Source organism: Ursus americanus, chromosome 14 (assembly GCF_024610735.1).
Source record: "Ursus americanus isolate L20-20 chromosome 14, mUrsAme1.1.p, whole genome shotgun sequence".
Lineage (NCBI taxonomy): Eukaryota > Metazoa > Chordata > Mammalia > Carnivora > Ursidae > Ursus > Ursus americanus.
This window is the reverse complement of record NC_142140.1, coordinates 54,182,024-54,204,391: the sequence shown is the minus strand read 5'-3', so window position 1 is coordinate 54,204,391 and position 22,368 is coordinate 54,182,024. Positions and strand designations below refer to the sequence as shown.

The following is a 22,368-nucleotide window of genomic DNA, read 5'->3' as shown; positions in this document are numbered from 1 at the left end:
CACTCACAATGGAGGAAATTGCTGGGTCACTCTCAGCTTCTTCACCCCCTCAGTCTCCCTCTTCCGAACCCCACCCCCTCTCTCAGCGATTGAAAGCTCCTTCCCATACTGTCATCTTCCTCTTTCCTCCATACCTTCATGCTCAGAAGGGAAGTGCTCTCCCTTCTTGACCCCCAACCACATACACACTGACTAGTGTGTACATTTCTCATTCATAACATTCTAATGAGAGAGCTACCATTCATCTCCACTTTACAGATGAGCAAACAGATGAGGCTCAGAGGCGTTAAGTGACTTGCCCAAGACTACTACCCAGGACAGAGGAGTTAAGATTTGGACTCTGTCCATTCAGCCCTAGGAGCCTGTGTTCTCAGCCCTTCACCACACTGCCCTGTTCAACACTATGACTCCTCTCTCCACATCATTCAGATTTGTTGGTGCACCTAAACACCTTACACTGAGTCCAACTGCCAAGCCTTTGCACAAGCTGGGATGGCCTCCTTGCTCAGAGTAGGTTGACCTTCAGGGCCCAGGACGTGTCTTTTCAGGGTTCTTTGATGGAGTCACTCTCTCCTGTACTGTCCCCAACTCAACAAGCACCCTTTTTCATGGCTGACTGATGGGGAGGGGTGGAATGTTGCTAAGGCAGTATTTATTGCTGGCTAGGGCATGGGTAGGTGGGGGCTGGAGGGGCCCAAGGGTCTCCCTTCCCACCCCCACAGCCCCACTGGCGAGGGGAGCCCAGAGGCACATGGCTGTCCTGGAGATTGACCAATCTCAGCACTGCTGGGCCGTGGTACTTGGAGGCAAACTCATCCTCATATTGGGTTGAGAAGAAGCGCTGTCCGCCCAGCGGGGGCTCAATGTGGCTGTACTTGCACTGTGGAGACAGGGTGGGCAGCCGGGCAGGAGAGCCTGGAGGGTGGCTGACCTACCCGGCCCACCCCATGGTCTCCATACCACCCTCGGAGCAGCAAAGGCTGATGACTGGGCTCTGAGGAGGTGGGTAAAAGGTGCTCCGGCTTGGGCTGACCCAGGAGCTGGAGGAGAAAGGTGGAGAGACACCGGCGACCCCTGGAATGACCCCAGGACTGCAATGACCCTTGGCAACTGTGAGCTAGCCCTCAGCTGGGGGTATAATTGTGGCTGGTGATATAAAGGTGTCCTTGAGCTGACCATGACATGATTCTGGAGGTGAGCTAGGGATGACCTTGAGGCTGGGGTGATATTAAGATGGCCCTGTCCCTGGGGTCACCCTAGAGAGACCCTGAAAGGAGTTGACACTAAGTCTGGGCCTGAGGTACCAGTGTTACCATCCTGAGATAAAGCTGCACTGATTTTGGGGGTTACCTGGGCAGGGAAGTACCCTTCCCCGTCCCTCACCCGCTGTAGCATTTCCTCAGTCACGGAGGCCGGAGCTGTATTATGAGGCTTCAGCATCTTCTGGTTCATGGTTAAAAAGTCTGTTTCTGGAGATTTGGGTGGGGGTAGTCGAGCTGAGGGGCTGAGAGAGGAGAGGCATGGCCCCTGGGCAGGAACGTGTGAGATTAAGGATGGAGTAGGGGGACTTCAGGTCGAAGCCTGAGCCCGCGCTGAAGTTGGAGCGAAGGCCGGATTAGGAGGCGGGGCGGAGGGAGGAGCCAGGGGCGTGGCAAGCGCCGACCAGTGGGGGGGGCAGGTAGGGCGGGCAAGTCGGCGAGGGGGAGGAGCCAGAGTCTGACAGAAGAGCAGGGGTTAGAGTCGGGAGAAGGCCGATACGGAGAGGGGCGGGCCTATGGCCATGCAGGGGGCGGTGCCGTGGCGGAGATGGTGGTGGTGGTGGTCAGGGGAGTCAAGTCCACGAAGCGGCGGGTTTCCAGGGGCAGAGTTGGGATCTCAGTCCACGGGGGGGGGGGGGGGGCGGAATCTCGCTCTTCAGGAGGCGGAGCCAGAATCGGGCAGTGGGCGGGGCGAAACTGGCCGGGGCGGGGTTAGAGCTGCGGCGGGGAAGGGTGCCCTGCTCCTATCCCCCAACGCGCTCACCGTCGGTGCCCCAGGGCAGGTTGCTACGCAGCAAGTGGAGAGTGGGCGCTTTTTGCGGCTTCTCCGGCGTCGCACGGGAGCAATAGTCCGTGCCCGTGGAGGTCTGGAAGAACTGTTCGAGCAGCGAAGAGTCCCCTAGGCGCACGTGACTCTTCAATTTCTCGTAAAGCGCGTGGCGGCTGGGTGGTTTGGTCACGGGCGGCGGCTGTAAGACCACACGGTATCTGGGAAGCTCCCGTGTCCGGGATCTCCCAAAACCCGGATGGAGAGAAGAGATGAGCGCTATACGACCTTGGATAGCTCACACCCTCTCCAGGCCCCACGTTGCTGGTGCTGGGAGTAGGCACCGTATCTCATTTTGCAGACAGAGCCACTGAGGCTCCCAGTCGTTAAGTGACTTAACCCTAGATCCCGCAGATAGACCCAGGAGATGCCCCCACATATGTCAAGCTCACTCCCACCTGAAGGCCTGTGCACTTGCTATCGGTACTGCCTGGGAAACCCTTTTCCCTAATGAGCCCCCCGGGGTGGGGGGGAGGCCTCCCCCTTCCTGCTGACCTGGCCATGGAAGAAATGCATGGAGGTGGTGAGGCTGCCTGGACCAGGGCACCAGTTTCCTTCCAGGATGTGGGATGCTGGAGTCTGGTCATGGTGAAGGACAAAACGCTCTGCCAGTGGTAGAACAGGTGCTGAGCAGACCTGGGAGGCCCCTGTAGGAAAACGGGGGCTTTGGGGGGTGGAGGGGAGGGGAGGGCAGGGCTGGCAGTAGACTCACCTGGCTCTCGGGCATAGAAGTGGTCAGCCTTGGTGGTCCTGTCATGGAACAGGCCATCTCCAGGACGAATATTCACATAGTGGATGTGGGCTGCGGCCTGGGCTTTGTCATACCTGCAGATCAGGGGGGATTCTTGCAACTCCCGGGAAATGGGGGAGGGGCAGGCTTCCCAAAGGCCAAGCTGTGGGGTGCTAATGGTGGGAAAGCCTTGCTTGTAGGTGCCGGAGACCTCACAGGCACGGTATTGGCCCCAGAGCCTTGGGTGGCACAGTCCACATATCACTGAGAGCTCTTCACCCTGTCCTGGTGGAAGGCCACCGTCCTTTTGTACCTGTCTGGGGGCAGACCCTGGGGCCTGTAGGCTTGTTTCTGCTCCGAACACATGGGCCCATAGCCAATCTTGAAGTCTCCCAGTTGCACACTGGAGAAGGCCTGTGGGCGGACAGAGGTGGGAAGGGCAACACCACCCAGCCCCTATCGCTGCCCTCCCCAGCACCACCAGCCCCACCTGATTTACCCTCTTACACATCAAGGCCGGTGGGCTCGGCAGGGCCTGGAAGTGTCTCTGGTAGGAGGTCCCATCGTCCTGTCCCCTGTGGTCCCACCTGAAGGGGTTGAGGCCCCCTGCGGATGAGCAAGAGCAGACAGAGAAGGGCATTGAGCCCCCGCAGCCTCAGGCCCACGGGGATGCAAGTCCTTGCTGAAGAGGGGAGCTGGGCGGTCCTGACTAGCCTCGGCCGAGGGCTGCGGTGAAAACACCAAAAATAACACAAGGAATGATAACAAGAAACTACCAAGCACTGAACCCGGCATCTAGGTTAAGTGCTTCGAACCTCATTTGCAGGGTTCATATTCTCCCCACCGGACAGCCTTCCTGAGGCTCAGAGAGGCCAAATGACTTGCCAGAAGTCACAGAAATTCAAAACCAGAACTGAGTCAAGTCCAGATCTGACAATCCCTGAGTCCAGTGTGGAGGGACTCTGACTGATGTCTACCAGCGGGTCCCCTGCAGTCACAGAATTGGGAAATCACACAAATGACAGCTACTCTTTTTGGAACGCTCGCTCGATGCCAGGGGCATCAATGCACTCTGGGCTCCTTGGCTTCAGCTGCTCCTATGAAGTGGGGCGCTATTGTTGCACGGCGGAAAATCCAGGCTTGGAGAGGTCGGCTTGCTCAGAGTCCCGTAACTACTGTGGTGGCCTTGCTGGGGTGGGTACATAGCAGATTTGTCTGATTCCAAACCACCATTCATGACTTCTGCCCATGGCACAGGCCCTTAAAAAATTCAGGAGCTGTACCATTCTATGAATATAGAAACGGAGGCTCAGGGACGTTCCAGGTTTTCTCCGGCTCGGCACCATTGACATTAGGGGCTGGGTAATTCTTTACTGGGGCGAGCTGTCCTGTGCACGGGAGGGAGTTTAGCAGCATCCCTGGCCTCCCTTCATTCCCTGCTAGTAGCACCCCCTCGGCGGGTCGCGACAACCAAAATGATCTCCAGACCTAGCCAAATGTCCCCCGGGGGAGGGCGCGGAACCCCCGCCCGCCTGGAGAACCACGCGGTTGGCAAGTAGCGCTGGCCGCCCGGGGGCGCGCTCACCGAGGTGGCAGCAGGGCGCGCGGGGCTGCGGGCACGGGTCGTGGGGCGGGTAAAACGCCTGGTAGGTGGTGGGCGGGATGCGCAGCTTGGCTCGGTCGCCAGGCGGCACCGAGTCGCGGTCGAAGATGAGCCGCGCGCCGCGGATCTGCTCGCTCGCGCGCGCCGGCGGCTCGGGCCAGCCGAAGTCCGCGCGCACCGTGGAGAGGCTGGTGCGGACGCGCGGATCCGGGTGCACGCTCAAGTTGCTGGCCTGCGTGGCGAGGGTGCGTCCCCGCGTCCCCGACCGCGCGGATGGCGACGGGGGCGCGTACGCGCAGTGCGTCTCCGACCCGAGCTCGGTGCCCACCCAGCGCGCGTCCTTTGCGAAGAGGGACCCGCAGGGCGGGTCCTGGCACTGCGGGGCACGGGTGCCCCCTGGATGGGCCCTGAAGTCCCGATGCGAAGTGGATTGCATGGCGCCCACGTGCAGCCGCGGGTCGGGCCCCAGAGCAAAGTGCGAGGCCTTGAGGAAGTCCAGCCGGGACATCGGGCATGGCAGCGGGGCGACCGCGGCCATCGCGGGACAAGGCGCCACCTGTGAGGGGGCGGAGATCCGGGAGTTGAGCAAGTGCCCGCCTGAGGACAATGCTGCCTTTTACTCCTTCCTGTGTTCCAGGCACGGGGCAATCGGGGCTGGGGACATTGTAAAAAAAACAGGCGCAGCCCCCGTGCCTGCCCCCAGGGAAAGTAGAGATTTGTCATCATTCATTTGACGCTTACTGTGTGCCAGGCACTGTTCTAGGTTCTTGGAAGGGGGAACATCAGATAACAAAACAGACCAAGAGCTGTACCCTTGTGGAGTTAATACTGGGGCGAGGAGGTGACAGACAATACTGAATAAATGTACTACTATCAATTGCCGAGTTAGGAGAAGGAGCTAAGTGCTGTGGGTAAAAACCATCACACAGGGTAGGAGGATGGGGGTGGGGATGGGAGGGTTGCAGTTTTAGATAGGGTGGTGTCACTGAGATGACAGTTGAGCAAAGACCCAAAAAAGTGGGAGAGGAGCTTTTGGGTACCTGGTGGAATAGCATTCTAGGCAGAAGGAACAGCAGGTGCAAAGGCCCCTCCCAGAGAGGGCCAGTGCAGAGTGAGCAATGGGAAGGGCTGCAGAATGAACCACTGCGTTCTACAGTTTGTCTGATACAGGAGCCCCCTCTCCTCACCCTCAGTCAGTGGTCAAGGCCATGGCTCTCCCCTCCAATGTCTGCGCAGTCCCGGCCACTGTCCCATCTCTGCCACACACCTCCTCATGGGGCTTCCTGACCTCTGCAGTTGTCCTCTGGGATCTCTTCCTATCCTCAATCTCTCTGAGGCTTAGGCACCTCTCACTCCACTTCCCTGATCTCCAGCTTCCGGCTGTCGGCCCCCCACTTAGCTGACTGGGACTTACTTGCCTTTGCTCAGAGTGCAGGAGTCTCCCTCCCCCTCTCTCTCCTCCCAGCCTCTCAGAGACCAGCTCCGAGGGTGCCACCACACCCCTAGCGCAGGCTTCACCCCTGCCTAGATCACAGCTAGCTCTTGTTGACCTCTTTAGAAAGCAGGCATCAAGCGTTGTAACAAGACCACAGGTTTGCAGTGTCTATGTTTGCTTTTTTGATCATTTTGGCACTGAAAAGAGTTGAGAGTTGAGAAGTCTTCAGATAGTTGATGGAGAATCTGAGAACGGAAGTTACTAGCTAGGTCACCTTCAATAAGTAATTGGGCTCCTGTGAGCTTCAGCTTCCACAACAGGGATGAGGATAAGGTACTTACCTCAAGGGGTGGCATGGGACTAATGAGTCTTAGAAGCTGCGCTTGGCAACCGGCCTGACCCTTGAGACTCCCTCTGTCCCCAGTCTCCCAGAGGATGCTCTCATGTTCCTTCCAAGGCTGCGTCCTGGTGTGGTCCAGCCCTGCCCATTGTGACCAAAGAGCTTCCCCCGAGACGGTGCTGTCACAATGGTCCCCCAGCAACTCTTGAGGGCAGCAGGGAGGAAGATCAGGAATGAGACCAGAGGATCCTGCCTCCTGAGAGCTCTAGAGAGCTTGGCAAGTGACGGGACTTCTCGAAGCCTCAGTTTTGTCATCTAGAAAATGGGGCTGAGAATGGTAACCACTTCGGAAAGCAGCGGTGAGGATTTGAGGCAGTAGGCTGCTGGTGTTCATTACTATCATTTCCCAAAGTTTTCCTGCTGGTCGGCTTCCTGACACTCCCCCGCACAGGACCAGCCAGTGTCTTTGGTCTTTGGGTCACTGCAATGCTTAGTGTCATCCCAGGGCTCACAGACCTCCAAGGTACCCTTAAGGACGTCAGTGCCCTCCCAGCCCAAAGACCTTCAGGAACACATCTGTGGGTCTGAACAAATTCAAGCTTGTTACTTGTGACGGCGGGGGTGGGGGAGAACGCCCTCCCTGGGGCTCCGTGGGTGTGAGACAGGCTTCTCTTCCGTGATTCCGGGGAGGTTCAAGGAAGTCTCATGCTCTTACTGGTGGGGAATTTGACTTTCCCTTTTGAGATGATCCTGTATGAAAATAATACATACCATAATAGGAAAGGGGGAAAGGGGGAGTCAGTCTTTCATGGGGACAAACTTAGGTTTGGGAAGATGAAAAGTTCTGGAGATGGAGGGTGGGGGTGGTTGTGTGAACGCACTTTGTGCCACTGAGCTGTGCATTTAAAAATAGTTATCATGGTAAATTTCATGTTATGTATATTTTATCACAATAAATAACATTTTTTTAACATGGAAAAACAATTTCTTAAAAAAAAAACCCCAATATGTGAAATAAAGATACAAGGGCCCCAGTTCATGACCCCAAATCAGCTACAAAATGGGTTCTTTCTCTTTCTTTCTTTTTTTTTTTTAGATTTTTTTTTTTTTTTGATTCGACAGAGATAGAGACAGCCAGCGAGAGAGGGAACACAAGCAGGGGGAGTGGGAGAGGAAGAAGCAGGCTCATAGCGGAGGAGCCTGATGTGGGGCTCGATCCCGCAACGCCGGGATCACGTCCTGAGCCGAAGGCAGACACTTAACCGCTGTGCCACCCAGGCGCCCCTCTTTCTTTCTTTTTTTATTCTAAAGATTTTATTTATTTATTTGAGAGAGACAGACAGAGATAGTAAGAGCGAGCAGGAGCAGGGAGGAGAGGGAGAAGCAGGCTCCCCAGCTCAGCTGACGTGGGGCTCGATCCCAGGACCCCGGGATCAGGACCTGAGCCAAAGGCAGATGCTTAACCCACTGAGCCACCCAGGCACCCCCCCTTCCCTCCCTTTCTCCCTTTCCTTTTCTCTCTCTTTCTTAATTGACACATAACATTGCCTGTGTTTGAGATTCACAAGGTATTAATTTGATACATTCACACTGCAATACAACTGTCATTGTAACGTTAGCTAATACCTCTCTAGGACTTACTTACTGAGTGGGTTTCTTCTCACTAAATTCAAGCAAATTATTGTTTTGTCCACTGGTTTGAGGTCCCATCACTGGCTCCCCTGCATGGAGCCCAGCTGAGGGCCCAGCCAGGTTGTTGCAAATACACATTCCAGCCTAGTCCTTCTGCCTGCTGGGAAAAGAAGGACCCAGGAGGTGGATCCTCGATGCTGTTGGGAAGCAAAGGCGGAGAGGTAATTCTATTATTGACGGTCTTAGTTTTTATCAGATAGTCTAAGGAATGAAGCAAGAATAAAGCTGTCATTGGTAAAAGAACAGCAGCCACACAGACTGTCCAGGAAAAGGGAATGTTTGGTTGCTGCTGTGGTTTGGACAATGCTCATGTTTTGCCTGCATTCAGACGTGGTCGCGGAGCGAGTGTGTTTTGTCTTGTTCCAGCACGGTCACGGAGTGGCCTTGTCCATTGTTGGCATTCCGCAAAATTATTTATGTCCCGCAGGAGAACACCAGGGCTTAGCTGGGACTGCCAGGCCAGCTCCTAGCAACAACAAGGCCAGCTGTGAACGCCAGGCTAGCTCCCGTCTCTCTCTCAAAGGTCAAGCTCGGCCCTAACCAGATGGCAGAGGATGCTGGGAGGGCTGGGCAGGGCTTGCAAGGCTCAGTGCTGTGTGCTTGGTGCCTGGCACAGGGCCTGGAGCTCAGCAGTCACTCAGAGAGACGCACTGTGCCATTGCGGAAGCTGTCCGGGACAGCGTGGGCTCAAGAGAAGGGATCTAGCCACTCAGCAGCAGAACAGCCCAAGACCCTCTTCTTCTGCAGGCCTTGGGCTTGGTTTGGCATTTTTCTGCTGCAGGAACAGTGTCCCTAGCTAGGGGGTGGGGGCGCACAGATGCCTGTCCCTAAGTCTTAAGCAAGGAGGGCTGTGGTCAGATGTGGGGGTTAAAGAGTCTCTCTCTCTCTTTTTCTTTTTAAGATTTTATTTATGTATTTGACAGAGAGAGAGCGAGCAAAAGTAGGGGGAGCAGCAGGCAGAGGGAGAAGCAGGCTCTCTGCCGAGCAGGGAGCCTGATGCGGGGCTCAATCCAGGACCCTGGGACCACGACCTGAGCCGAAGGCAGACGCTTGACGACTGAGCCACCCAGTCCCCCAGTTAAAGAGTCTCTTGACTCCCCATCTTGAGATGTAGGGAAGGTGGACCTGGGGGAGGTGGGGCTTGGAGTCCAGGGCTTGGGGAGAGGAGAGGGGCTGCCTATGGAGGGGGCTGGGAGCCAGGAAGAAGTGGATGGATTCTAGTGACATTTTGGTGACTGTTGGGATGTGGGAGGGATGTGTGTGGAGAGAAAGGGGTGACAATGTCCAGGTCTGTGACTGGCAGGGCAGCCCTGAGATGGGGACAGGGGAGAGCAAGATGTTCCGGATGATGCTGGGACATGTTGAGTGTGGGGTTGGGGTTGCACAGGGAAAGTGTCCAGGGGGCAGGTGGGAGCAGAAGTCAGGTCAGGATTAAAGAGGCATGAGGGGGAGGCCAGTGAAGAGGGGGCAGAGAAGTTGTGGGAGTAGAGGGAGGTTTCCGAGGATCGTGTGGGTGGAGACTGAGCACAGAGCTTTGGGTGGGGAGCTGAGCCCTGCAGGTTATGGTACTTATTAAGAAACTATTTTGTGCCAGACTGTGGGTTCATAGCTATGACCAAGACAGATCAAAGTTCTCACATTCTGTTGAGAGACAAATAACTAGGCAACTAGATGAAGAAGCGATATAGTTATGTCAGATAGTATTCCAAGCTTAGGAGGAAAATAGGCAGCAGGAAATGTGGGTAGGAAGTGCCCAGGAGGGTGTAATGGGAAGGTCCAATGAGAAGATGATGTTCGAGTAAACATGGGGAGGAGGTGAGGGAGGGGGCCATGCGGGAATCTGGAGGGAGAGCATTTGAGGCAGAGGGCACAGCCAATGCAAAGGCCCTGGGGCAGGAGCGTACTGTAACTTCTAGCACCAGGAGGAAGGCAGGGTGGTTGGAAAGAAGGGAGCGAGGCAGGAAGTCATAGAAGTTGAAATCAAGGGGAAATATTTTGCAAAAGGCAACCAGTCAACATCATGAGTCATTAGGGAAATACAAAACAAAGCTATAGTGAAATACCATGTCCCACCCAGCAGGATGGCCATAATAACAAGGCAGTAATAAAAGCGTTGGCAAGAACGTGGAGAATGTTGTGCCTTGCTGATGGGAATGTCAAATGGTGCAGCCGATGTGGAAAACAGTCTAGTGGTTCCTTGAAAAGTCAAACATAGAGCTACCATATGACCCCGCCATTCCACTCCTGGGTATCTACCCAAAGGGACTGAAGTTGAAGGCAGAGACTTGAACAGAGACACGCACACCCAGGGTCATAGCAGCATTATTCACAGTCGCCAAAATGTGGAAACAACCCAGTGGTCCATCAGTGGCTGAATGGATAAATGAAATGTGGTGGATCCATACCAGGGAATATTACGCAGCCACAAAAGGAAGGGAGTATTAATATAAGCTACAATGTGGACAAACCCCTGGAAACATGGTGCTCAGTGAAAGGAGCCAGACACAAATGGTCACATATCGCATTATTCCATTTACAGGAAATATCCAGAATGGGTAAGCCCACCGAGACAAAGCAGATGGTGGAGGGTAGGGGCTGGGGTAGGGAGGGATAGATTAACTGCTTGCCAGAATTACAGGGTCTCCTCTGAGGGTAATGAAAATGTTTTGAAGCTAGAAAGGGGTGATGTTTATACAGGTGGGTGTTGTAAATGCCACCGCATTGTACATCTTAAAATGGTGACTCTTACGTGAATATTACCACAATTAAAAAAAAAAAAGGGAAGCAGGTCATGGTAACTTTTTGAAAAATTTCATTTGACTTTCTGATGAGAGAATACATGCATGTTGCACAAAATTCAAAAGCTACCAAATGATACTAGGTGATGGTTGCTAAACTAAACTTAATTGAAATCATTTCACGGTGTCTGAGTCAAACTTTTATGCTGTGCACCTGAAATCCATACAGTGACGTACATTAGCTATATCTCAATAAAACTGGGCGGGGGAGGGTGAAAGCTACAAACTGGTACAAAGGTGAACAATTTAACATCCTCTTCCCAGCCACACAGTTATCCTCTTCAGAGCATCTCCAGTTACCAGAATCTTGCCTATTCTAGAACGAGTCTATAAGTTTCCTTAACTTTCTCAAAACGCCTTTTATGGATTTACAACAGCTGTATATGCTCACTATAGACGCGCAGACAACGCAGAAAGGGTAAAGCACAGAAGTTTAAAAGAAAAATCCGTTCTTGAACCAGAGCAAACAGGTTGGTGCTTTCACTTGGATATTGGCTGGTAGACGGTTAACTTTGAAAAGAGGAGCCGTCGCGGGGCAGAAGGCAGCAGGCTCCGAGGGCCGGGCCTTCTGGGTGCATATGCCCGGCTGAGCGCACACGTGCCGACCACTAAGCTGCAGACTGACCCGCTCCCTGCAGCAGACAAAGGCCCAGCCCAGGGACAAAGGGTCGCGGCGGCGCCTGCGCAGAGCGTTCCCGGGGGGCGTGGCCGCGCGCCTTGCCCCCGCCCCTGGCGCCGCGCGCCGACGTCACGGTGGCGTCACGGCGGAGTTGCCATGGCGGCGCTGACCGGTCTGGCGTCGGCGCTGGAGTCCTATAGGGGTCGGGACCGCCTGGTGAGGCTGGGGCGGAGCGCGGCTGTCCCGGATCAGGGCCGGAGCTCAGAGACTGGAAACCGAGGCCAGAACGGGGCGGGTCGCTCAGGATCCCCCGTCGCAGAGGCGCTCTCCCGGCTGGGCCCCGACCCTGTCCCCTAGCGGTGGACATATTGGTGGTTCCTGCTAACTCATCATGGTGGGGTATTTTCAATACCAACCAAATCCGCACGTTTGGACATTGGGGATCCGACCAGACCACTGAAGGTGGTCACTGGGTTGTCCCAGGCAGTCTCGTATGAGGACTTAGGGTGTTGCAGCACCCGCTGTATGGCTGGGCATTGAGGTTGCGACCAAATCCCCTCCAATTGGGCACTTAGGTGGTTCAGTTCACCCTGGCTGGACATTTCCAGACCAACCAAATCCCTAGGTTGAGCATTTAGGATCCGACTGGGCCGCTGTAGTTGGTCCCTGGGTTGTCCCTGACAATCTCATAGGGGGATTTAGGATTTTTAGGGCTTTCCCATATGGCTGGAAGGCCCTTGAAGGCAGACGCTCAGCGTGTTCCTGTATGTTTTTCTCTTATAGGTAGCCATTTAGGTTGTACCAGGAAATGTACCAGTGGTGGGCAGTTAGGTTCAAATCCCTTATGATTGGGCATTCAGGTTTTAATACATTCCCAAGCTGTACATTTAAAATGCAGAGTTTTGCTATTACACAGGGACTGAAAAGAAATTATAAGTGAAAATAATATATAAAACAACAGGAAAGAGCAATTTCCGGGAAAGCAGATGAAATAAAGATGTAAGGGTGGTGAAGCTGACCCGGTTCCCAAATGCCCCAAATCACCCACTGAGTGGATTCCTTCTCACTGAAGTAATTCAAGCAGATTACCCTTTGGCTCACTGGGCTGAGGCCCAATCACTTCTCCACTCCGCAGCCCAGCTGCAGACATTGGTCCAGCTGGGTAGAGGCGAATATATGCGTCCACCTCGTCCTTCTGCCTGCTGGGAAAAGAGGACCCACGAGGTGCGAAATGGTTGCATTTTCTTGTTTTGGTCCCATCTGTCTCGAAAGGGTATGCCCCTCAGTGACACAAGCCAGCCCTCTCTTAGGGTCTCCACAGTGACTTTTGGACTGTGAGGTCACGTTTCTCCATGTGTCCCACCTGCAAGTATCTCTTCAAGCTTTCATCTTTTACTGGAAGTTTGTTGATCTAGTCTGCACAAGCCGCCCGACCCCCAACTTGATTCCATGGGACCCATGGCCATGTGGGGGCCGATCTAGCTTAGTCCAGGAGCAGGGCCGTGCTGACTGCTTCCGGTTTCCCACAGATCCGAACGCTGGGGTACTGCTTCCAACTGGTTGGCGGGGTCCTGGTGGACACGTTGTCCAGCCAGGGTCAGAAGTGGGGACGCGCCTGCTGACCCTGTCCTCCCAACTCAGCCACTGTAGGACGGTCCTGCGACTCTTTGACGATGTGGCCATGTTTATCTACACGAAGCAGTATGGCCTGGGGGCAGAGGTAACGGGGGGGGGGGGGGGAGTGTGGGGCCTTAGACTCTGGGCCACTGGCGTTTTATGGACTTGTCTAAAGGCAGCGGTGTGGGCCTTTTCTTATTTTTAAAAATTTTGCCTGCTTTTGTGAGATGATCTGATGTTCTCATTTGAATTTAAATGAAAAAAGGCCTTATATGTGCATACATTCCGAAAGGCTGTATCATTAAAAAGTCTCCCTCCTTCCTGATCCCCTCACCGCTGGTTTTCCTCCTCAGAGGCAACTACTGTCGTTAGCTTTCTGTGATTCCTTCATGAGGTGTCCCGTCTGTGTGCAGGCAAATCACCTTGTTTACGTAATGGGTTGTGTGCCTTGTACACGGTTCGGCACTTGCTTTCTTCTCTTACACAGCACAGCTTGGAGGTCGCTCCCTCTCAGTCCAGATAGAGCTCCTCCCTTTGCCGCCGTGGAGTACTCTGCCGGAGAGCTGGATGGTGATTTATTTAACTGATCCCCTGCCGGTGGACATGTCGATTTTGCTGTTACAACAGGGGACATTTCCCCAGGGGATGGGCTCAGAACCTGCCTTGGGCCAACCTGGCCAAATGAAGCCCCTCCCTGGGCTGCTCTGTCCGACCCCCCCACATCCCTCTGAGCCACTCCGCGTTCGGATGCATCCACCCTCTGTCCGCTTCAGCGCCTGTGGCCCAGTCACCTCAATCTCAAGTGCTTTCTGGACTTTTCCTCCTGTTTTAATGCCTGTCTCCTATCCTCTTCTTCGATTAAGGCATGGTGCCCATGTGTCCCCGGAGGACCCCTTCCCGGACCAATTCTCTTCTTCGTCCCTAGACAAGGGGCAGGGGCCCTCTGCACCTTGTATATCCCTTGGCCAGAACAAGAACTCCTCTTGCTGGGTCCAGTGTTTAGGTGTCTGAGCCCCTGTGAGTGTCTCTTCCTCCCCAGTCTAGGGCCTCAGCCTCACTGCTTGTCTGGAGACCCTGGTGGAAGGAGCACACTGGGGAGGAGGCGGGGAGGGCCCTGTTCTTGTGAGGACTGAAATACGCCAAACGCACCAGAAGGCCCCAGGCAGGATGGGGGAGCTCGAGTGGGGTTCAGAATCCAGAGGGAGGTTAGTAGGAAGGAAGGGGGCTCAGGAGGGGGCTCCTGGGAAGATGGAGAGGGGGGTGAGGGGTGTGGCAGGCATTGAGGATGAGAGGGCTGAAGGCAGGATGTAAGGACAGGGGAGGGGGGGCAGCCTGGAGGCCTCCAGGGGGCAGAGTCCTGAGGGGTGGGGCCCAGGAATGCGGCCTGGGCACCAGGCTCCTGCAGCCTCAACTGGCCCCACCTCGCTGGGTACAGGCCATGGCTCAGAACTTGGTCGAGGGCTTGGGTTCTGCTCTTCGAAGGCCTGAGGCCTGTCCTTGTATGAGGGGGGCAGGTGGCAGCTTCCCCTAAGGACCTCAGTTTGCCTGTTTGCGGGGCTGGTGACCCCTGTCTGGCTTGGGGAGGTGACCCAAGCTTTGCAGCCTAGTGCCCGCTTACTGTCGGCACTAAGCGTGTTAGGGTACCGCCCTGCCCTGTCAGGTTGGGGTGCGCTGCAGGGCTCCCCCCCCCCCCGCCCCCGGCAGCTCTCCTGGAGCCCTGTGCCAGGGAGTCTGGCCTGGAGACCTGGGCGCGGGGTGGGAAGGCCCTGATGCAGGGCATCCCGAGTTGTCCTACTTGGGAATCATCCGGGAACTTTAGACATTCCTGGTGCCAGGGCCTACACCAGACCTAGTGAGGCAGGATCCCCGGGGCTGGGGCCGGGGTTTTGAAGCATCCCGGGAATCCCCTGTGCAGCTAGGTGGACACCTGCTTCTCCGGGGGCGATGGTGACCACACTGCTGAGAAGCAGAAGTCAGGCCTTTCCTTCCCTGCAGTGGCCATTCACGGGGGCCTGGACGTTGCCCCGTGACTGCCATCTGGCTTGGTCTGGGTCTCTGAAATGGGCCTGGGTAGGTCTGACTCCAGGCCCCTGCCCCCCTCTCTCCTGGCCCTGCAGGAGGAGGACATCTTTGTCCGCTGCGTGTCAGTCCTGGGCAACCTGGCCGACCAGCTCTACTACCCCTGTGAGCACATCGCCTGGGCTGCCGATGCCAAGATCCTCCGCGTGGACTCTGCCCGGTGGTGGACACTGAGCACAGCCTTCTGGGGCCTCTCCCTGCTCCTGGGCATTGCCAGGTACATGGCCTTCACGCCCGCCAGGCCGTAAGGGGCACCTCCCTAAACCCCACCCCCCCCCGAGCTGCTGTAACAGACTCCCACAAACCCTGACCTTAGACAACACACACAGTCTCACAGCTCTGGAGGTCGGAAGCCCAGCGTGGATTTACTGTGCTCCTTGGGGAGGCTCCGGGGGAGACTCCATTCCTGCCTTTTCCGGCTTCTAGAGACCACTGCCTGCCTTGGCTCACTCTTGGTCCCTCCCTCCGTCTTCAGGGCACAGCCTGTTTCCTTGGGCACGTCTCCAACTCCCACCCTGCTGCCTCCCCGCCATGAGGGCCCTGTGAGGCAACACACTCACAGGGCCCGGGGTGAGGGTGTGGACATCTCTGGAAGGCATGGTTGTGCCCCCCGGACCAAGGAAGCAGAAAGTCCGGGCCCAGACAGAAGTAGCTGGTGGGACTGCCTTTCCCTGGGTCTCTGTGCGCGCGCGGTCGTTGGCAAACGCTCCCAGAGAGAACAGCCAGGAGTTTCATGACCGGCTGTGTGCTTCTGAAACCCATACTGTTTCTAGAACTTTCAGATAATGGTTTCCTCCGGAACACTTCCCTCTCTGTAAATGTGCTGAGCGGGTTTGTTCCGAGCTCCGTGCCCAGAAAGCACAGGCGGGGCAGGCCTCTCAGATCCCCGAGGGAGGGGGCGGGGACCACGTCAGCTGCCACTTGTCTCGGGCCAGACACTGACGGTCAGCAGCCCTTGTTTCCCCGCTGACACTTGCCCTAATGATACTCTTATCATCGGTGGTCTGGAAGATGAGCACACCCAGAGTGGAAGATTCAAACCATCCACAGTCCAGCCCCACTCTCCATACTCTGGTGGTTCTTTCTGGCCTTTGATCTCACACCCTGCCGACACCCCTGCGGAGGAGGGCCCTTGATCTAGGCGCCCCCCTGTTGTGGGCCGGGTGCAGCTTGCCTCCTCTCTCCTGGCTTGGCCTGCCTTCCCTACGGCGGGCTGCGCTGTGGACGTTCCCGAGTCCGCAGCAATCCGGGGGCTGGCTCACGGCCTCTCCTCGGAGTGCCCGGGACCTCGGGCCCCAAGAGGCTTCCCGTTCCTGTTTTAGAGCAGCCTTGCTTCCATTAATTTCTTTTTTAAAGATTTTTTTTATTTTTATTTTTAAGTCATCTCAACACCCAATGTGGGGCTCGAACTCACAACCCCGAAACCAGGAGTGGCACGCTCCGCCGACTGAGCCAGCCTGGCACCCCGGTTCCATTCATTTTTTATTTTATTTTTATTTTTATTTATTTATTTTTTAAAAGATTTTATTTATTTGACAGAGAGAGACACAGCGAGAGGGAACACAAGCAGAGGGAGAGGGAGAAGCAGGCTTCCTGCTGAGCAGGGAGCCCGATGCGGGACTCGATCCCAGGACTCTGGGATCATGACCCGAGCCGAAGGCAGACGCTTAACGACTGAGCCACCCAGGCGCCCCCATTAATTTTGTAAAACGGACTTTTATTTTTAGAGTTTCAGCTTCACAGCGCAGTTGAACCGAAAGTAAAGAGAGTTTCCACAGATCCCCACCCACTCCGCGGCCCCTCCATTATCAAACTCCCCCAGCAGTCGATGGATCCACGTTGACAAGTCAGGGGCACCCCAAGTCCCTGGTCTACATCAGGATCCATCCTGAGGGCTTGGACAGATGTGTGATGAGACATTTCCACCGTTACGGTATCACAGAGGAGTGGCACTGCCCTCAAATCGTCTGTGCTCTGCCCATTCGTTTTTAGAGCTGACACTTCTCCCATCATTTCTATTTTGTGCGAGCAAGCGTGGGGGTCCCGACCAGGAGTCTGCAGGACCCCAAGGTGCCTGAGAATCACCAGGGAGGTTGCTGAAAGGCAGATGTCCAGGTGCAAGAGGTTCGGATGCTGCTAGTCTGGGGACCCGGGGCCCAGGAACTGGCGTTTTGCCCGTCTTCCAGGTGGCTCTGATGGAGACCCACTTACCTCACTGCAGGTGCGGACTTGTGTCCCCTGTTCTCTGGGGACAGGTCACCTGGACAGGGACCCATGCCTGGCTCCGACATCAGAAGCACTAGATGCTTCCAGATCTTGTGTGGACAGTGCAGGCAAGTCAGGGTCCAAATTAGGAGTCTCCACGAGCTTCTGGGGCCCAGGGCGGCGGGAGGCACCCAGTGAGCTCAGTGGACTTCACAGGGGACGTGTGGCGATGGGGAGCTAACCCCTGTGCCCTCACCCTGCTTTTCTTGCCCGTTGCAGGTCCTTGAGGATGATCCTGATGCTGAGACGGAGGCTGAGGGGCCCCGCGGTGGCCTTCACCAGGTATGACCCTGGGTTTTGCCCGGAGAAAGGCGACATCTTCCCCCAAGCTGGGGACCCTGGTGGGTCTTCGTAGCCGGGGAGGTGCTTTGAGCTGCCACCAGTTTTCAGCCTCTCCCCTGTGCGGGCCTGCGCGGGGGGCCTTACAGCAGCTCCAGGGGCTGGCTCAGATGGGGAAACTGAGGCTTGCTTGAGGACCTGTCGGCAGGAAGTGGCTGAGCCCTCATCCCTGGAGGATGATGAGACAGAGTGGTTTCTTGAGGACTGTAGTCACTGTCACTGTTTCATCCTGAGAAGGGATGTGGGGCAACGCTGTGCCCACTGAGCATCTCCCTGCGCCCCCCAGCTCCCTGCCTGTCTCCAGGGCCCAGAGGACTGAGGTGTGGGTTTGAGACTTCCCACTGCCAGGCTGTGCCCTGTTCCTGCGTTGGGCTCCCTCTGGAGGGTGTGACAGGGACTCAGCCCCATCACTTCTCACTCTGCTGTCACCTCTTCCTGCCCGTTGGGGTGAGCGTGGGTGTGCATGGGTCTTCCCCAGCATCTTCTCTTTGCTCCCACAGCCGGCTGCCCCGGACCAAGAGGAGGGCCATGGAGGCCCAGGTCCAGTCGGAGGTGCTGACCCTTCTGAGCAACGTGGCCGATCTGGCCAATGCTGTACACTGGCTGCCTCCGGGTGTCCTGTGGGCTGGCCGCTTCCCCCCGTGGCTCGTGGGCCTCCTCGGGACCGTCTCCTCCCTCCTCAGTGTGTACCAGGCTGTCCGGGCCGGCGGCCAGGCTGAGGCCCCCACCCCCTGATGTAGCCTGGGAGGTGTGGATGCGGCTGGAACCCCACCGGAGGGCTCCTTCCCACAAAGCAGTAATCACTCGGGTAGGGGCTGGGTCTGTAACTGAGCGAATCAATGCCAGGTGTAGGGAGGTGTAATCCAGAGAACGCACGGCACCGCCTCGGACACAAGCCCTTGGTGGGGCAGGATGTCAGCGGGGCTGAGGTCCCCCAGGGGCTGAGGCCAGGGCCTTTCCAACTAGGCCGGGGCTCTGTGGCCGAGGCTTCTCTCAGGGCCAGAGGAGGGGTCCCCAGGCCTCACATGCGGAGAAGGCTGCTGCGGGCCTCACGGCACCTCGCCAGGCCGGCGTGCGCCGTGCGGGAAAGTCGAAATGATGATCGATTAAATGGCGTGTTGGTGCCAGGCCCAGGTGCGAGAGCCTGTTTCTCAGTCCCTGGCCCCCTGCCCCTCCCGCCTGCAGGCCCCCTCGCTCACCCGCCTGCTCTTTCCGCGGCGGCGGCGGCCCTGTGCATTTTCGGAGGGGGTGCAGGTGCCACCTGGAAACCACACCTCCCCAGCCTGCCTTCTGGAATGTGCTTGGCCCAGTGGGTCCTCTTCAACTCTGCGAGCACAGCCCGCTGGCCCTGAGCAGCCTTCAGCCAAGGCGAGCCGCTCTCCCATGCCTCGTCTCGGGCATAGGGGCCACGGATCCCGCCTCCCACCAGGCCACGCCTGTGTCTTGTCCCTCTGGGCAGCTCCAGGGTGCTTGCTGTGGCCGAAGCATTTCCCACTCCACCATGGCTTGGGCCCAGGGCCGGTCTGAGTGTTCTATGGGCTCCGAGCTGGGGCCGGGCCACGCAGGCTCCTGTCTCCCACCTCATGGGGATCATGGATGTGTCTATTTTCCAGGCTGACACGTGAGAGGCCCCGTGTGTGTGGCCTCAGGCAGGCACCTGCAGATGGTGGCCAGCCCACGCCTGCCCCTCTTGACGTGTCCTCGGACCCTCCACTTCTGAGTCCTAGCCAGAAAGCATAGGGGATCAGGTTTCATGTGACACCCCCCACGTCTTGTCCTACAAGGAGGCTATGGGGTGGGAAGAGCTGGGGTGGAAGCCCCTCTGGGTTAACACGGGGTGCGGAAGACCCCCCACCTGGCCTTGGCTGGAGCACCCTGCCCTTACCCATCCATCTGGACGAGAGGAGGGGGCCAGGCTGGGTTAGTGTCCCCCTCACCTCTTGCAGAGGGGGGCGTGCTCACCTTGGCCCTTAGCAGAGGCCCCCTTCCTGGCACTCAGAACAGTGTGATTGTGGGGGAGCCATGAACACCCGCATATGTAACCTGTCCGCTCACAGGTCCCCCAGCAGGCTGGTGTCCCATGGGCCTAGGCAGAGCCAGATGCCAGGGCTGAGGCTGTGCTGGGACACACCGCTGGGCTATCGAGAAGCCCCACCTGTAGTGTGGCCGCACCCCCTGCCCCATGCCCTTCCCCGGGGCTGGCAACTTCAGCCTCTCAGGTGGGGGCAAAGCCAGTCAGTTCCCGGGAGTGGGGCCTGAAAGGGTTTTCTCAGGACGCAAACTCAGCTCCTTCGGGGAGCAGGGAGGCAGATGGGCCTTGCGGATGGCCCAGGAGCCAGCAGGCCCTACTCCGGGCAATGGCTCCTTGTCCAGGAGGCTGACCTCCCAAGAGCACGGGAACAGGCCTAAATGGAAGGGGACCCTGCCAGAGCAGGGAGGCCTTGGCCACATCCCCGCCCCGCAGCCTCGTCTGGAGGGCCGCTTCTCCTGGGGGTCCCCGGCACCCCGCTGCCTCTGACTCCAATGTCTGGTCGCAGTCATTGTCTGGAGCTTCCTAAGGGGAGCGTGAGGGGAGCCCCGCCCGGTGAGCTGACCGCCCTTATGGCACTGACGTTCGGGACGACGATGCTACAACAAAACCCCGAACCCCCAAACGAACACTCCCGTCGGCTCATCTTCGACACGTTTATTGCTGGAATCAGGTCTTAAGTTCTAAGGCGGGTCTGAAGCGCCCGCGGTGAGGAAACGCGGCAATCATCACACAAGTAATTGTCGGGGGACTAAGATGACGGTCACAATGAACGAAGACGCGCACAGGTCCCACAGAAATAAGAGGGTCTGCTCAACCACCAACCGTACAAGTAAAATCGGGCTCTCCCCAGGCGTGGCCTCGCCCGAACGAGACACGGACCGCCGCCAACACTGCCTCGAGGCGGGACGCCCCAGTTCCCGCCGCACGGCCGCGCGGAGAGTCCCCGGACTTGTCATCGGCTGAGGAATTGTGGCGCCTCGGAGGGTCAGAGCAGAGCAGGCGGACAGGGGCGTGTGGCGGTGAAATCACCCAGCACGAGGGCCCCGGAATGCTCTCCACAATAGGACAGGAACTTAAGTCAACTTTGCTAAAGTGCTCTGAGACGTCTCGGTACGAAAACACGAACACTGATCACAGACATGGCACGGAGGAGCTCGGACGCGTCAGGACCGAGGGAGGCGGGAGCAGGCAGAGCTTCTCCGAGGGGCCGGGCTTGGCACACCATTCACTGTGCCCGGAGAGGTTCAGAACTGGTCAGCTGGGAGGGACCGGACTCTGGGCTCAGTGGGGGAGCCTGGGGAGCAAAGGCTGGAGTGTCCCCACCCCCCGCCCTGCACCCAAGCTTGTGGAAGTGTGTGCATCTGACCCACTGGCCGGCACCAGAGCATTCCTGGACATGCAGCTCGGTCCCCAGCGTCCAGAGCTGTGCAGCGGGCGGGTGGCCCTTGTCCTCCAGGGGAGGTGACGTAAGCTAGCACAGCTCACTGGACACGAGGCACCTGGAGCCATCTGCCCGTCTGAGGTCTGCGGGCCCTGTGTGACCCCTCCAGCATTTCACCCTTGTCCGCCAGGACGTGGTGGCTCCACTGCTCCGTGCCTGGTACCAGCACCTGCCCAGCGGTGGGGGACACCCACCCTGGGGCCTTCCTCCCTGCAGCCGCAGGAAAACCCGGCCATCTCACGGGGGCTGAGGACTGTCTGTGGACCCTCAGGAGCGTGCTGGCCCTGGCTAAAGCTCTCGATTGGGCTTCTCTGGACAGACGGAGCGCTCGGAGAACGGCTAGTGCCCTCGAGCCCCACAGACGCATGCGCCGTGGTGGGGCGCCTCTGGAAAGCACCAAGTTTGGCAAGGGCAGGTTTTAAAAACCTCTGTCAAATTAAAAGGAGTTATGGCCCGTCCCTTTCAGAACCTATGGAACCTGTCACCGGTGCCCCTGGCCGTCCTCTTCATACGCCCTGCTCTGTGGCCTTCTGTCCCCCGGTGGTCTGTGTGCCACCCCGTCTGAGCTCATGCCCTGGCCTTGAGGTTCACCACAAACACAGGTAGTCTCTGCTTTGGAAGCGGATCCTGCTGACACCACCCAGCCCCTTTCGGGACCCTAATGACATGTTCTGGCGTTTCCTGGTGGCTGTGGAGCCTGGCCCAGGGCCAGCACGTGCTCCTCAGACTGGAGTCTGACCTGCCTGTCATCAGGCATCTTGCGGAGCCACCACTGTCTGTCACTACCTTGGAAAAACGGCGTGGAGTCGATGTCTCCCTACCCATAAGGGGTGCTACGACTGGACACAGCCTCCTCGGGTTAGCTCTGGTTCAACCTTCGATTAAAAACTTTCCTTTTTGTGTTAAAAAAAAGAGGTTTAGAAAGTTACCCAGGCACCACTGCTAATCCTACAGAAAGAGCCTCGAGACAACGGGCCAGCCCTGGCCCTGACCCTGGCCCTGACCCTGACCCTGGCCCTGGCCCCAGCCAGGCGGCCGTTGGTGGTGGGTTGCTCGGGACGAGGAGAGGGACGACTGGGCTGTTCCCCAGAGAGCAGGACAGGGAAGGGTCTGCACCTCGAGCCACACACACTCTAGAAGAAGATGACGTCTTCCTTGCTGCCGTCTTCCTTGTCGAGTGGTGTGGTGGGCAGTGGCAAGGGGGAGGGGGGCAGGGGGGCGCCCCCAGGCTTGAGGGGGAAGCCCTCGGGGGGGACGTCGGCCGGGGCTGGGCAGCAGGGGTCTGGAAGGGAG

At 57.3% G+C, this 22,368-nt stretch overlaps 3 protein-coding genes across 7 annotated transcripts in view; 1 reads left to right on the top strand and 2 right to left on the bottom strand.

Annotated features, from left to right (window-relative positions):
- Positions 1-652: 652 nt before the first annotated feature.
- SAXO5 (stabilizer of axonemal microtubules 5) lies at positions 653-6,209 on the bottom strand. Its single transcript, XM_045774395.2, has 9 exons — positions 6,195-6,209; positions 4,401-4,974; positions 3,315-3,421; positions 3,129-3,229; positions 2,798-2,910; positions 2,581-2,690; positions 2,023-2,227; positions 1,384-1,469; positions 653-880 (listed from the first exon to the last, which is right to left on the bottom strand). The coding sequence occupies exons 1-9, from the start codon at positions 6,207-6,209 to the stop codon at positions 653-655; spliced, it is 1,539 nt and encodes a 512-aa protein (XP_045630351.2).
- A 5,215-nt stretch (positions 6,210-11,424) lies between these two features.
- PEX11G (peroxisomal biogenesis factor 11 gamma) lies at positions 11,425-18,735 on the top strand. Of its 2 annotated transcripts, none has more exons than XM_045774258.2 (5): positions 11,425-11,518; positions 12,832-13,022; positions 15,037-15,215; positions 17,483-17,545; positions 18,103-18,735. In XM_045774258.2, the coding sequence occupies exons 2-5, from the start codon at positions 12,984-12,986 to the stop codon at positions 18,335-18,337; spliced, it is 516 nt and encodes a 171-aa protein (XP_045630214.2). In that variant the 5' UTR covers positions 11,425-11,518; positions 12,832-12,983; the 3' UTR covers positions 18,338-18,735. The 2 variants fall into 2 exon arrangements, with proteins under 2 accessions (XP_045630214.2, XP_045630215.2); XM_045774259.2 differs by lacking the exon at positions 11,425-11,518 and adding an exon at positions 11,527-11,696.
- A 1,538-nt stretch (positions 18,736-20,273) lies between these two features.
- ARHGEF18 (Rho/Rac guanine nucleotide exchange factor 18) overlaps positions 20,274-22,368 on the bottom strand; it is an 81,335-nt gene continuing 79,240 nt past the window's right edge. For all 4 annotated transcript variants that reach the window (XM_045774255.2, XM_087867309.1, XM_087867310.1 and 1 more), the window contains one exon: positions 20,274-22,357. In XM_045774255.2, coding sequence (XP_045630211.2) covers positions 22,209-22,357 — 149 coding nt within the window. In that variant the 3' untranslated portion in view covers positions 20,274-22,208. The remainder of the gene's footprint in view (positions 22,358-22,368) is intronic.

What these genes read in the sequence shown, in the direction of transcription:
- SAXO5 (XM_045774395.2), bottom strand. An exon ending in TGCATTTCTTCCATGGCCAG is followed by an intron (nt 2,228 to 2,580) that starts GTCAGCAGGAAG and finishes GTGGTCTTACAG; the next exon opens with CCGCCGCCCGTGACCAAACC. An exon ending in CCTGCCCTGGGGCACCGACG is followed by an intron (nt 1,470 to 2,022) that starts GTGAGCGCGTTG and finishes CCAAATCTCCAG; the next exon opens with AAACAGACTTTTTAACCATG.
- PEX11G (XM_045774258.2), top strand. Translation starts at nt 12,984, where the DNA reads ATGTTTATCTACACGAAGCAGTATGGCCTGGGGGCAGAG. An exon ending in CTGCTCCTGGGCATTGCCAG is followed by an intron (nt 15,216 to 17,482) that starts GTACATGGCCTT and finishes TGCCCGTTGCAG; the next exon opens with GTCCTTGAGGATGATCCTGA. An exon ending in CCCGCGGTGGCCTTCACCAG is followed by an intron (nt 17,546 to 18,102) that starts GTATGACCCTGG and finishes TTGCTCCCACAG; the next exon opens with CCGGCTGCCCCGGACCAAGA.